At 41.9% G+C, this 15,667-nt stretch overlaps 2 protein-coding genes across 11 annotated transcripts in view; both read left to right on the plus strand.

Moving 5' to 3' along the window:
• Nucleotides 1–10,405, plus strand: part of LOC118378758 (F-BAR domain only protein 2-like) — a 120,487-nt gene extending 110,082 nt beyond the window's left edge. For 7 of the 9 annotated variants that reach the window (XM_052525440.1, XM_052525443.1, XM_052525444.1 and 4 more), the window contains 5 exons: nt 254–409; nt 1,881–2,013; nt 4,459–4,658; nt 4,879–5,108; nt 5,432–10,405. In XM_052525440.1, the coding sequence (XP_052381400.1) occupies nt 254–409; nt 1,881–2,013; nt 4,459–4,658; nt 4,879–5,108; nt 5,432–5,454 (742 nt within the window). In that variant the 3' untranslated portion in view covers nt 5,455–10,405. The remainder of the gene's footprint in view (nt 1–253; nt 410–1,880; nt 2,014–4,458; nt 4,659–4,878; nt 5,109–5,431) is intronic. The other 2 variants (XR_008143019.1, XR_008143020.1) reach the window with 2 other exon arrangements.
• Nucleotides 1–15,667, plus strand: part of LOC118373188 (transportin-1) — a 426,516-nt gene that overhangs the window by 205,451 nt on the left and 205,398 nt on the right. The gene's annotated exons all lie outside the window — the stretch shown is intronic.

Genomic DNA, 15,667 nt, shown 5'->3' on the forward strand with positions numbered 1-15,667 from the left:
GATTGAGACGATAATGATTTAATAGAGCTCTTGGACTGAGTTGAACTGGCTCTAATTTAGACTTGGACTGAGTTCTATATCACTGGACTAACTAAAACTGAGACTGTGTGAACTGCTTCAGGCTATAGAAGTCTGTGGTAGACTGGACTAGTGGACAGAGGTTTAAAAACCCTTTGTGTGCTGCTGTGCCCCTCAGCGGCATAGGGAATGTCACGTTTAACCCTTAATGTGCTGTCACTCCTTTACTCTATAGGTGCATAGTGAAGATCACAGGTGACATGACCCTGTCCTTCCCCATGGGTATTATCAAGGTGTTCACCAGTAACCCCTCCCCTGCTATGCTCACCTTCAAACTGAAGAACACCTCCAATCTGGAGCAGATCCTCCCCAACCAGACACTACTGTTCAGGTGAGTGGAGAAATTAAAATGTTCAAATAATGTTTTATTCACAGTTGAATGGTTAAACACTCAGCCAATGTTTGAATTAACCTGATGGATGTGTAGTTACCATACATGTGTGTAGGACCACAGAGAAACATTCAGCTAATGATTAGTACTTATTCTATATCAGTAAAGACCGTGTGTGTGTGTGTGTGTGTGTGTGTGTGTGTGTGTGTGTGTGTGTGTGTGTGTGTGTGTGTGTGTGTGTGTGTGGTGTGTGTGTGTGTGTGTGGTGTGTGTGGTGTGTGGGAAACCGAACTGGAGCATGTCAGTCTATATCAGGGAGCCAGCCAGTAGGGAGAGATGGGATGAGAGGGACAGAATGGAGGGTGGGGGGGAGTTCATCACTCATAAAGCTATCATTCTCCTGACAGGGAACTATTTCCCACCATTCCTCCTCAGACATTAGTTTCATAACAGGCCATGTCTTCAAGAGTGTTGCATCAACTTTCAACAAGTTATCACCTCCTTCCACACACGCTATCACCTCCTTCCACACACGCTATCACCTCCTTCCACACACGCTATCACCTCCTTCCACACACGCTATCACCTCCTTCCACACACGCTATCACCTCCTTCCACACACGCCATCACCTCCTTCCACACACGCCATCACCTCCTTCCACACACGCCATCACCTCCTTCCACACAAGCCATCACCTCCTTCCACACACGCCATCACCTCCTTCCACACACGCCATCTCCTTCCACACACGCCATCACCTCCTTCCACACACGCCATCTCCTTCCACACACGCCATCACCTCCTTCCACACACGCCATCAACCCCTTCCACACACGCCATCACCTCCTTCCACACACGCCATCACCTCCTTCCACACACGCCATCACCTCCTTCCACACACGCCATCACCTCCTTCCACACACGCCATCACCTCCTTCCACACACGCCATCACCTCCTTCCACACACGCCATCACCTCCTTCCACACACGCCATCACCTCCTTCCACACACGCCATCACCTCCTTCCACACACGCCATCACCTCCTTCCACACACGCCATCACCTCCTTCCACACACGCCATCACCTCCTTCCACACACGCCATCACCTCCTTCCACACACGCCATCACCTCTTAGTTAAAGCTTCTTGTTGTGTTTTCTCTGGTATATCCAGCATGTATCTTGCCATATCCATCTGTATTAGCAGTGAATTGTCAGTGTGAAGGTTTGAGACGTCCACCTAAGTTAGACTCTCTTTGAAGAATGGATTCCTTTTCTTCCCTCTGCTTTCTCTGGGTAACCCTGAAACCACAAAGCTGGACTAATTTAATCAAATTGAATTCATGATTTAATAGCTGGGTGGCAATAAAAGGGTAATTCTTTCCAAACTATTGGAGCTCTGTACACACACAGATCCACCAGGCAGAGCAATGAATAATTGAGTCATCGTTTTCCCATGTGTGTGATCCAGTGATCCCTCGCAAAGTGATGCTCATAACAAGGACTTTTGGTTCAACATGCAAGCTCTCACATCGTACCTCAGGAAAGCCTCAGAGCAGAACCCTGCTGCATCCTACTACAACGTTGACATCCTCAAATACCAGGTTGGTCCCAGACTAAACTAAACCATCGTTAGTATACTGTGACCCCTATACCATACACTCACTCTTGTAGTAATAATGCAAAAGTCCAAAAGTAAAATGTTTTTTGACTCCAAATATGACACTTATTACCATCACTTTTGAATTTGGAAATGAATTTATTTAATGTATTGTGAATGTATTAATTGTTTTTGGTATCATATCTTCCTTTCAATCATATTGCCATGTTGGTATGAATGATTTGGGAGACAGGCACAGGAATGTGTAATAGTTTTTTAAATTTCTTACCCAAATTACGGCGTGCCGTGTAAAGACACGGGGACGATGACCAAACAAACACTGTACAAAACACAGGGTAGGAACCCAAACAAACACCGTACAAAACACAGGGTAGGAACCCAAACAAACACCGTACAAAACACAGGGTAGGAACCCAAACAAACACTGTACAAAACACAGGGTAGGAACCCAAACAAACACCGTACAAAACACAGGGTAGGAACCCAAACAAACACCGTACAAAACACAGGGTAGGAACCCAAACAAACACTGTACAAAACACAGGGTAGGAACCCAAACAAACACTGTACAAAACACAGGGTAGGAACCCAAACAAACACTGTACAAAACACAGGGTAGGAACCCAAACAAACACTGTACAAAACACAGGGTAGGAACCCAAACAAACACTGTACAAAACACAGGGTAGGAACCCAAACAAACACTGTACAAAACACAGGGTAGGAACCCAAACAAACACTGTACAAAACACAGGGTAGGAACCCAAACAAACACTGTACAAAACACAGGGTAGGAACCCAAACAAACACTGTACAAAACACAGGGTAGGAACCCAAACAAACACCGTACAAAACACAGGGTAGGAACCCAAACAAACACTGTACAAAACACAGGGTAGGAACCCAAACAAACACTGTACAAAACACAGGGTAGGAACCCAAACAAACACTGTACAAAACACAGGGTAGGAACCCAAACAAACACTGTACAAAACACAGGGTAGGAACCCAAACAAACACTGTACAAAACACAGGGTAGGAACCCAAACAAACACTGTACAAAACACAGGGTAGGAACCCAAACAAACACTGTACAAAACACAGGGTAGGAACCCAAACAAACACCGTACAAAACACAGGGTAGGAACCCAAACAAACACTGTACAAAACACAGGGTAGGAACCCAAACAAACACCGTACAAAACACAGGGAAGGAACCCAAACAAACACTGTACAAAACACAGGGTAGGATCCCAAACAAACACTGTACAAAACACAGGTTCGGAACCCAAACAAACACTGTACAAAACACAGGGTAGGAACCCAAACAAACACTGTACAAAACACAGGGTAGGAACCCAAACAAACACTGTACAAAACACAGGGTAGGAACCCAAACAAACACTGTACAAAACACAGGGTAGGAACCCAAACAAACACTGTACAAAACACAGGGTAGGAACCCAAACAAACACTGTACAAAACACAGGGTAGGAACCCAAACAAACACTGTACAAAACACAGGGTAGGAAACCAAACAAACACTGTACAAAACACAGGGTAGGAACCCAAACAAACACTGTACAAAACACAGGGTAGGAACCCAAACAAACACCGTACAAAACACAGGGTAGGAACCCAAACAAACACTGTACAAAACACAGGGTAGGAAACCAAACAAACACTGTACAAAACACAGGGTAGGAAACCAAACAAACACTGTACAAAACACAGGGTAGGAAACCAAACAAACACTGTACAAAACACAGGGTAGGAAACCAAACAAACACTGTACAAAACATAGGGTAGGAACCCAAACAAACACTGTACAAAACACAGGGTAGGAACCCAAACAAACACCGTACAAAACACAGGGTAGGAACCCAAACAAACACTGTACAAAACACAGGGTAGGAACCCAAACAAACACCGTACAAAACACAGGGTAGGAACCCAAACAAACACCGTACAAAACACAGGGTAGGAACCCAAACAAACACCGTACAAAACACAGGGTAGGAACCCAAACAAACACCGTACAAAACACAGGGTAGGAACCCAAACACCGTACGAAACACAGGGTAGGAACCCTAACAAACACCGTACAAAACACAGGGTAGAAACCCAAACAAAAGAGCGAGGAGTACCTCAAATAAATAACAAAAGCGCACAATGATTAACACACGGGACGAGACCCCTAATCATCTGCGCAATCCACAATGGCATGAAATCCACAGCACAGGCACTCACATGAACCAACGGACATTGTAACAATAATCCACAGCACAATGGTAAACCAAGGTCACACTATACAATTACTAATCACTGGGAATAGGGGCTAGGGGGTAATGAAAGTTCCGGAGGGATCCGTGACACATGATATTTGCCATTTACCCTCTGACCTCATGCTGTGTCCCTGTGTGTGCAGGTGTCCTCTAAAGGAATCGCATCGACCCCTCTGAACCTGGCAGTGTACTGGAAGTGTGACCCCGCCACCACTGACCTGAGGATGGACTACCACTACAACCCAGAGTCCATGCTCTGTCCCGGCCCGCTCTCCAACGTACAGGTCCTAGTGCATGTAGATGGAGGGGTCACCAACATGCAGTCCCTGCCTAATGCTATCTGGTGAGAGAAACGACCAGAGAACATGTGGACATCAGTACTTTTTAGTTATTGATGCTTTGAATGATTGATTGACTCGTATTGACTGATTGATATGAATATTTCCATTACAAAAGTAGTGATAGTGTATCTATGGTTTACATGTCTATGTGACAGAGAGTGGTAGTACAACTACTTGTGTAAGCTACATATTCACAAGTCTTCTTTTGTCTCTTTCCACCAGGAACTCAGAGCTGAACAAGTCTCTCTGGAAGCTGAACGACATCTCTGAGAAGTCTGATAATGAAGGCTCGGGGTCTCTGAGGGCTAAGTTTGAGCTCTCCGACGGCCCGTCCACCCCAACCACCCTGGCTGTGCAGTTTATGAGTGAGGGGAGCACGCTGTCTGGGGTGGACATAGAGCTGTTGGGAACCGGGTACAGACTGTCCCTCAACAAGAAGAGGTTTGCCACAGGTACGTATAGGACCAAAACCTAGACACAAAATCTGACAACTGATGAAGGCTTGTGCAGCTGAAACATATGGGTGCAGGAATGAAGCAGAGCAGTATAAACTGTGAATGGGGTTTCTTTTTCCCTACTCGCCACACGATCTGTTGTTACCTAGATAGACGTGATGAGCTACAGATAATATATATGAACTTGTCACCTGTTGTTTCAATGTTCATGTTGTGGCTGGAGGTGAAGAGACTTTTCCCTTTTGGTTAGTCAAATGTGAATGATGTGGTCTATATAGTTGTCTAACCTGAGTGGTCCATGTTTGTGTTCCTTCTCCTAGGTCGTTACATGGCAGACTGTTAAGGATGCATACCATCCTGGACCCCCAAGCACAACGACTTTATTGAACATTTATTTTCAATATTTGAGTCCTTTTTGTCCTATTTATTAAAGGGGAGGTGAAGACTGGAGAGGTGCAGCAAATACACCAGGTTTTTTGTGATGCATCCAAACACTGCATTATGTCCCAATGTACCTTGTCTGTCTCGAGCAGAGATCTCCTCAGTACAGTAAAGCAGCGCTGAGTATTCAACACTGTTTAAAAAGAAGAAGAATACATGAAATAAAAAATTAAGTTGAGCTGTCAGGAAATGGAAATGTATAGATGTTGAGAAGTGTAATGCTTTCTGATCAATTCAGACTTTTATAAAGTCAGGACCGTAGTGTTTCGTTATGTAACAATGTATGGATTATATATAAATACATATTATATACAAAAACATGTCAAAAATGAATACAATCTGCACTAACAATCTAAAAATATATTTGTTCTCCTTTGTAAATTGTGTATGTATTCCACTGAAGCTCTTGTAGTAACAGATTCTGGGTAAAACAGTGAGAAAAGAGAAGAAAGAGGAGAGGAAATACAACACTCCTCCCTCATCCCGCTCTCATTCTCTTCTCAATTGTAAGTACGATCACCAAGTATTTTACTTTGTGAGACTCAAGTCATGTTTTTTTCTGATTGACCTTTATTTCCTGGGTTATTTTCATTCTGATCATGTGCAATGAAGAAATTAAGGTATAAGCTGTATTGTTTTTTTAACTAAACAGATTCTCTAAAATGTTATCATGGCACAACATTAATCGGTTTTCCTGTCGCTTCTGACAACTGGTAATAACACAAGGTCAGCTCTCTTTCAAAAGCAAAAAAACAAAACTTAACTGACCTCAGTGCCTCTTTCTTTCTGTGGAAAAATTCATTGAAAACGTAGCTACTTTTCTCTAAGCCCTTTTGTATGTTCAAACGGCACCGCTAACAAAAAGAAAAAGCACCAACCTTGTGCAAGTTGTTGTTTTATAATCTTGTTTTTGGATGTTGAAGGGAAAATGCGTCCAGTTTCTACACCAGTCAATCCAAAAGGCATCTGTCTTCCAGAAACTGCTGATCCAGTGGACTCAGTCTCAGTTCTGTGTCTTTGCTATGATGTTGTCTTTTCTACTGGGGTATTTTTTCTATATTTGATCCGACAGTGATCTTTGTTCCCAAACCGCCTTTGGTCTATTTGAGAGCACTGGACAGCCTGCTAGCTGAGCATCTTTATCACAATCTAGCCAAATCAATTCTAGAAATGCCTTAAGAAAATATACCTTGTCATCTTTTGATAATGGTAATAAGATGCTATCCAGTTGTGATAGGCTACATTTCTGCCATGTTTGCCTGTGAGGAGAGAGACAGACAACAGTTCTTGGTGCTGACTCGATTTCATACAGAGTGGTTCATTCTTGCCTTATATACCAATGGAGGACCAGTATCTAGAAGGGCTACATATCCTAGATGGAGAGATGCATACACCTTATGTAGCAGTTCTATCAATATCACTAACGTGTGTTTTTGACAACCTTTTCCAATGCCTTCTCCCCAAAACCACAGTTTATATAGTATAGATAATGATCACAGTACTGTATTTTCATTACAAACATTGATATGGGCACACCAGTAACACTGTGATTGGGGACTGTTAGTGTTCCATCATGTATGTGGCCATCTGAACACTGTATGCATGTAAACTTCTGGCCCATATCCACAAAGCATCTCCGAGTAATAGTGCTGATCTAGGATCTGGCCATATAATACGATCAATTATGAACTAAAAGATAACTGATCCTATATCTGCACTCTTACACTGAGACGCTTTGTGGGATAACGGACCCTGGTATTTGGTACAGTTGATACTGTTACCGTTCTCTCTGCTTCTGAAATGGCACCCTATGCCCTACAATATATAGCGCATTACTTTTGATCAGTAGTAGTGCACTATGGAATAGGATGCCTTTTCAGAGGCACTATTTGTAGATATGGTTAATCGCATCGCTTACTAGTAAACGTGATCTGACGAAACCTCAATATAACTTTTCAGCACAACAAAACACCTAGTCCATGTGGCCAGTCTTCTAGAACTATGAGTAGTCCATGTGGCCAGTCTTCTAGAACTATGAGTAGTCCATGTGGCCAGTCTTCTAGAACTATGACAGAACACCTAGTTCATGTGGCCAGTCTTCTAGAACTATGAGTAGTCCATGTGGCCAGTCTTCTAGAACTATGACAGAACACCTAGTTCATGTGGCCAGTCTTCTAGAACTATGAGTAGTCCATGTGGCCAGTCTTCTAGAACTATGACAGAACACCTAGTTCATGTGGCCAGTCTTCTAGAACTATGACAGAACACCTAGTTCATGTGGCCAGTCTTCTAGAACTATGAGTAGTCCATGTGGCCAGTCTTCTAGAACTATGACAGAACACCTAGTTCATGTGGCCAGTCTTCTAGAACTATGAGTAGTCCATGTGGCCAGTCTTCTAGAACTATGACAGAACACCTGGTTCATGTGGCCAGTCTTCTAGAACTATGACAGAACACCTAGTTCATGTGCCCAGTCTTCTAGAACTATGAGAGAACACCTAGTTCATGTGGCCAGTCTTCTAGAACTATGAGTAGTCCATGTGGCCAGTCTTCTAGAACTATGACAGAACACCTAGTTCATGTGGCCAGTCTTCTAGAACTATGAGTAGTCCATGTGGCCAGTCTTCTAGAACTATGAGTAGTCCATGTGGCCAGTCTTCTAGAACTATGACAGAACACCTAGTTCATGTGGCCAGTCTTCTAGAACTATGAGTAGTCCATGTGGCCAGTCTTCTAGAACTATGACAGAACACCTAGTTCATGTGGCCAGTCTTCTAGAACTATGAGTAGTCCATGTGGCCAGTCTTCTAGAACTATGACAGAACACCTGGTTCATGTGGCCAGTCTTCTAGAACTATGACAGAACACCTAGTTCATGTGCCCAGTCTTCTAGAACTATGAGAGAACACCTAGTTCATGTGGCCAGTCTTCTAGAACTATGACAGAACACCTAGACCATGTGCCCTGTCTTCTAGAACTATGAGAGAACACCTAGTTCATGTGCCCAGTCTTCTAGAACTATGAGAGAACACCTAGTTCATGTGGCCAGTCTTCTAGAACTATGACAGAACACCTAGTTCATGTGGCCAGTCTTCTAGAACTATGACAGAACACCTAGTCCATGTGGCCAGTCTTCTAGAACTATGACAGAACACCTAGTTCATGTGGTCAGTCTTCTAGAACTATGAGAGAACACCTAGGTCATGTGGCCAGTCTTCTAGAACTATGAGAGAACACCTAGGTCATGTGGCCAGTCTTCTAGAGCTATGAGTAGTCCATGTGGCTAGTCTTCTAGAACTATGAGAGAACACCTAGTTCATGTGGCCAGTCTTCTAGAACTATGAGTAGTCCCTGTGGCTAGTCTTCTAGAACTATGAGAGAACACCTATTTCATGTGGCCAGTCTTCTAGAACTATGAGTAGTCCATGTGGTCAGTCTTCTAGAACAATGAGAGAACACCTAGGTCATGTGGCCAGTCTTCTAGAACTATGAGTAATCCATGTGGCCAGTCTTCTAGAACTATGAGAGAACACCTAGGTCATGTGGCCAGTCTTCTAGAACTATGAGTAGTCCATGTGGCCAGTCTTCTAGAACTATGAGAGAACACCTAGGTCATGTGGCCAGTCTTCTAGAACTATGAGTAGTCCATGTGGTCAGTCTTCTAGAACTATGAGAGAACACCTAGGTCATGTGGCCAGTCTTCTAGAACTATGAGTAGTCCATGTGGCCAGTCTTCTAGAACTATGAGAGAACACCTAGGTCATGTGGCCAGTCTTCTAGAACTATGAGTAGTCCATGTGGCCAGTCTTCTAGAACTATGAGTAGTCCATGTGGCCAGTCTTCTAGAACTATGAGTAGTCCATGTGGCCAGTCTTCTAGAACTATGAGTAGTCCATGTGGCTAGTCTTCTAGAACTATGAGAGAACACCTAGGTCATGTGGCCAGTCTTCTAGAACTATGAGTAGTCCATGTGGTCAGTCTTCTAGAACTATGAGAGAACACCTAGGTCATGTGGCCAGTCTTCTAGAACTATGAGTAGTCCATGTGGCCAGTCTTCTAGAACTATGAGAGATGTGATTATTGTTTAACAATGTTGATCGAGATGTATTTGTGAAGTCAATTTCTAAAATAGGATTTGTTTTGTATACAGTACAATAAGTCAGAATTATGTCTTGTAAGGCATGGATTAATCATCACGGTTTGAATTATTGGTCCTTTAAGGATGATATTTGTTTAAGATACAGTTTAAGACTCCACCTTCAGTAGAATTGTAGAGGCAAATACTAACTTTATTTGAATGAGGGGTAAAATTATACGCAAATAATATTTTCCAGAACACTTTATATATGGCCCAACCAAATAATGTGTGACTATCCGAATGGAGTTGGAGTTTACTAAACTAAAGCGTTATCATGGAAAACCAACGTAGCATGTAAGGAACGTTTAAAGAGGGGAACAGCGTATCAAAATCAGATATTTTATTTTTATGGAGTTCACCTTAAAATATCATATCAACAGCGCCGGCTACTCTCGATCCACCCACTAAGATTAGAGAAACTCCCAGTCAGAAACTGAATATATATGCAAAGTATATTTAGCGAGCTGGTTCTTGCTGTCTCTCCATAGCATCCAGTGATTTTTTTCTTTCTTGGAGCTTGTCATTATGATTTTTGTTTGTTTATATGTCTATGTCAAAAGGAGAGTTTAGTTTAATTTCTCATAAAATGTCAATTTTTACCAATATCTCAGCCACTTTTTTTTCTGTTCACTTTATGATCGATCTCAATGTGCCTGTATTAAATGTATAATATATGATTATATACCTATATATAAAAATGACTACTTAAAATTGTCTCCTGTATGTTTTTCTGTCCAGTTTGTGTTTTCTTACTGTGTACCTGTGTGAATCGTTTACATTCTGGATCCTAGATTCTAGGATCATTGCTTCTATTAAATCATGATATAATATAGTACTATTGTCAAGGGGAGATCATTCAGATATCATGATCTTGTCTAATAACTTTCAGACATGAACCCTATGTCAACTAAAGTTCTTGGCTCCATATTTAGGCCACTATGTACAAGAACGATCTGTAAGGGACACAGTTGCCAGAAATTGACGATAGAGGTCAACTTCTGGGTCGGGATTCTCGAGTTAGGCATGATTTTGTTTGGGGACTGCAACAAGCCCAAGCTCTGAAGGGAAACCCCTTGTGAGCGTGCCGAGGCTGAGGAGACTTTGTTACAGTACTATGAACCCTATGTTACAGCAGTGCAGTTTTGCTTTAATAACAAACCCAAGTGGAGAGTTTTTTACCTATTGACCTCCCAGAGATCTCATTAAATTCAACTGACTGGCTTTTGCCTCTACTCTCCTGGCTCGGCTTCATTCAGCCCCACAGAGGTGTATGCGAACTCATTCAGAGTTAAATCAACAAATGACAGGTTATGGTTAGGATGACTATATTCTCTGAGTTGTGTCATTTTTAGCATAGGGGAAAGGACTTGGTGTGGAATAATTAGGAGATCCTGGTAGACTCACTGCTCATATGAACGTTCCTGGCTGAGTTTGTTTTTCTTCAGGGAGGCTGCGTTGGCCTTCTGAGACTGACACATCACAATCATTTAATATGAACACACTGGTACACCTTGAGCCTCATTTATACAGATAAAATGTGTTCAATCTTGAGACATAATTGGGATTGAATATTCAATATACTGGTACAGTGTGTACTGTATGCATTGCTTAATTTTCCTCAATGTCTGACCATTTTGTTTAATTATGTTCCATACGGCCACTGTCTGTACAGCACTGTCTTTATTCGAGATATATCATTCTGAACATTTCATAACGAGGGCATCAAAGCTATTTCACACGTGATGTAGTGTATAACCAGTGGTGAGGGAGAGAATGTGTCGTGGGAGACTAGACGAGAGCGTCAGGCTTTGAGGATGAGGTAATGGCGTGTGTGTGCTGGCACTACATCTCCTTGTGCGTATTTACACAGCCGGTCATGCCTTATGTCACAGCTACTCCACTTCCAGACCACCTTGCTAATTGAAATAAAGCTTCTCTGAGCCACCCTGTCAGTCCACAAGCACATGTGAACCATCAGTGTGTTCGCTTCCCTCTCTCTCCCTGTCCACCTCACTCAGACCTCTGGCTGTGGCGTGTGTGTGATCTGGGCATGGGCTCTGTGTGTGTGTGTGCACACATTCAACATCTTACTCTACTTTTTTGTGAAGCTGTGTGGCTAATCCACTGACAGCATTGATCTGGATGATCAGAGGATCTGGAGTTGATTGAGAGGGTCTAAGAAGGTGGTGTTGGTTGAGAAAATATATTTCAGTTATAGATTGAAAGACAATAGGGTATTCTTAGACTATACTCCATGAATGTCTGTGAATCTGGTATGGATTAAGAGGGTCTGTGTCTGTAGTATTTAAGGATCTGTGTCTGGTATACATTGAGGTTTCAGTGTAGTAAGTGTTCTGGACTTGTTTAGCACCCCCTAGAGGCAGTTTAAGTACAGCAGCTAGAATTGACCTGTTTGTGTCATGTGACAGGAAGCCGTTTCAGAAGTGAAGTAATGTGTAAGATTTGCAGGTGTGACAGAGTAGTTACAATCCGTCAACATAAGCTTTGTAACATGCAATGTGTGTAAGTACATTTGTTTATTAAAACAAGAAATGTTTTTCACATCATTTTCATGTTTCTGTAAAAGATTAAGGATTGAGTTGGCTGTTAGCACTGAAGCTAATGCAAAGTAGCTATTTCTCCCTATGGACAACTAGCTTAGCAATATCAAGCATACAGTTGCATTCTAGTAACTTTATTTGATTTTTGACTCTAGATTGAGTACTCTTATTGCTCATTTTGTACATTTATTGCAGTTATTGTGGAAGACATTATGTGCTCTATACTACTGTAACTGAAAACATGTACTTTTGTGTTTGTTGCAGTTTCAGACTGTGATTCAAGTAAACTTCCAAAACGGCACCATGCTTCTCACAGAGTTATTTAAATGAATGTTTATCTAACTGGATAGCTGGATAAGGGCTACTGTACATTTAGCGAGCCCAATATAGTAAGACTTGTATGCCTCCACTCCTGTAGAAATCAGAAAGGAGAAATGAAAACGGTAATACTTTGTCAAAATCAGGCAATACTAGCCAACCATGAATTACTTTACCCTCATCACATCCCTTTGCAAGACGTTGGCAACTTGCCACTCAGAGCTCCAGTGGAAGAGGTCCTGGTACAGCTCCAGGAGAGGGTGGAGGAGATGTTCGCTGTCAACAACCAGAGCATCAACAGAACTTTCCAACTATATATCCTCCCCCCCAGCAGATTATGTTGAAAAATGTGTCTTAAACGGAACGAAGTGGGGAGGGACCTGAATTTGTTCAATAGAAACTTTCATTTGAATTGCAAAACGCAACTGTTTGGACTACTGATTACACCTCGGGTTCAGGTGGCAGTATGCCCACAAACTGTTTCCACACAACATTGACCTCTACATTGCATCGCTGACCTCGTGCCACAGCGGGCTTCTGTGATGATGGTCCCCATGGTTGTGTGTCAGACAAACAAACAAATACAACAGCCACAACTAATATATTACAACTCCATAATATAGCCATATTCGCAAGCTGACCACAAAACACTCACAAACACAATTTTTGCTTCTGAGTTGGTTTTATTCTGAATTGTGTTAATTTGTGAGTTACTCCACCCACTTGTTAGGAGTGGAACGGCCCTGTGGCATTTAGATAAACTCTACTCTCAGGGGAGAGCACAGAAATAGATTGTGTAGAATTCCACATTATAGTGTGGCACCATTAAAGTAAGCAAGCACTTATTTGGGTTTCTCATACATTCTATTTCTATGGATGATCTCTCTGAGCCTTTGTTTATTTTTATTTTTGTCTCCGCTGAGAGGAATCAAGAATCAATTGATTTGATTGATTTGGAAAATCTCTTGAACTGAAAAAATGCAGGGACAACTTATTTGATCATTTGGTTCCATAAATTACATTTGGCAATAGGGGAGGGATTATTTTTAATACTAAGGCTGAATGCAACAATTCAGCCTTATCCAACTAGGCCTAAGTGTAGCTGTGTAAGGAAAATACAATCCCTTCTCCCAAGATTATCTCTACTGGGTCATCCAAAGACAAGTGGGGGTCAAAGTTCTTGTCAGACTGACCCACAAGGTAAAGTAACAATATTTGTCTCGTTGCCTGAGACATTCAAATTAATGTACGTATTTGGGGTAAACATACTGTACCAGTCAAAGTTCGGACACACCTACTGATTCAAAGTTTTCTTTATGTTTACTATGTTCTACATTGTAGAATAATAGTGGAGACATCAACACTATGAAATGACACATATGGAATCATGTAGTAACCAAAAAAGTATTAAACAAATCAAAATATATTTTATATTCTTCAAAGTAGCCACCCTTCACCTTGATGACAGCTTTGCACATTCTTGACATTCTCTCAACCAGCTTCACCTGGAATGCTTTTCTAACCGTCTTGAAGGAGTTCCAATGTATGCTGAGCACTTGTTGGCTGCTTTTTCATCACTCTGTGTTCCAACTCATCCCAAACCATCTCAATTGGGTTGAGGTCAGGTGATTGTGGAGGCCAGTTCATCTGATGCAGCACTCCATCACTCTCCTTCTTGGTCAAATAGCCCTTACACAGCCTGGAGGTGTGTTGGGTCATTGTCCTGTTGAAAAACAAATGATAGTACCACTAAGCGCAAACCAGATGGGATGGCGTATCGCTGCAGAATGCTGTGGTAGCCATGCTGGTTAAGTGTGCCTTGAATTCTAAATAAATCACAGACAGTGTCACCAGTTAATCACCCCCACATCATCACACCTCCTCCTCCATGCTTCACGAAGGGAACCACACATGCAGAAATCATCTGTTCACCTACTCTGTGTCTCACAAAGACACGGCGGTTGGATCCAAAAATCTGAAATTTGGATTCATCAGACCAAAGGACAGATTTCCACTGGTCTAATGTCCATTACTGGTGTTTCTTGGGCCAAGCAAGTCTCTTCTTATTGGTGTCCTTTAGTAGTGCTTTCTTTGCAGAAATTTGACCATGAAGACCACACAGTCTCCTCTGAACAGTTGATGTTGAGATGTGTCTGTAAACTTGAACTCTGTGAAGCATTTATTTGGGCTGAAATTTCTGAGGCTGGTAACTCTAATGAACTTATTCTATGCAGCAGAGGTAAGCAGAGGTAACTCTGGGTCTTCCTTTCCTGTGGTGGTCCTCATGAGAGCCAGTTTCATCATAGCGCTTCAAAGTTCTTGAAATTTTCCGCATTGACTTACCTTCATGTCTTAAAGTAATGATGGACTGTCATTTCTCTTGGCTTATTTGAGCAGTTCTTGCCATAATATGGACATGGTCTTTTACCAAATAGGGCTATATTCTGTATACCACCAATACCTTGTCAAAACACAACTGATTGGCTCAAACGCATTTTAACAAGGCACAACTGTTAATTGAAGTGCATTACAGGTGACTACCTCATGAAGCTGGTGGAGTGAATGCCAAGAGTGCAAAGCTGTCATGTAACTATAAAATATGTTTATTTGTTTAACACTTTTTGGGTTACTATGTGATTCCAGTGATTACAGTATGTGTTTCATAGTTTTGATGTCTTCACTATTATTCTACAATGTATAAAATAGTAAAAAATGAAGAAAAACCCTGTAATGAGGTGTACCTTTGACTGGTACTGTACATTGGACATGTATTTTGGAATAAACCCCTTTATTATGTCCTTGTCTAGAGATTAGAGTACATTTTAAAACACGAAGCAACTTTATGTCACATACCACTGACTACAAGAGGACTTCAGCCCTACATACATAATTAACCTGATTTATATTGTCTCTTATATGATATAACAATATGAAAGTTCAGAGTCTACCGAGTCATCAGTGCGTCACCCATACGTATACTGAGTATACAAAACATTAGGAACACCTTACTAATATTGAGTTTCACCCCTTTTTGCCCTCAGAATAACATCCATTTATTGGGGCATGGAATCTACAAAGTGTAGAAAGCGTTCCACAGG

This window comes from Oncorhynchus keta, chromosome 9 (assembly GCF_023373465.1).
Source record: "Oncorhynchus keta strain PuntledgeMale-10-30-2019 chromosome 9, Oket_V2, whole genome shotgun sequence".
Taxonomy (NCBI): Eukaryota; Metazoa; Chordata; class Actinopteri; order Salmoniformes; family Salmonidae; genus Oncorhynchus; species Oncorhynchus keta.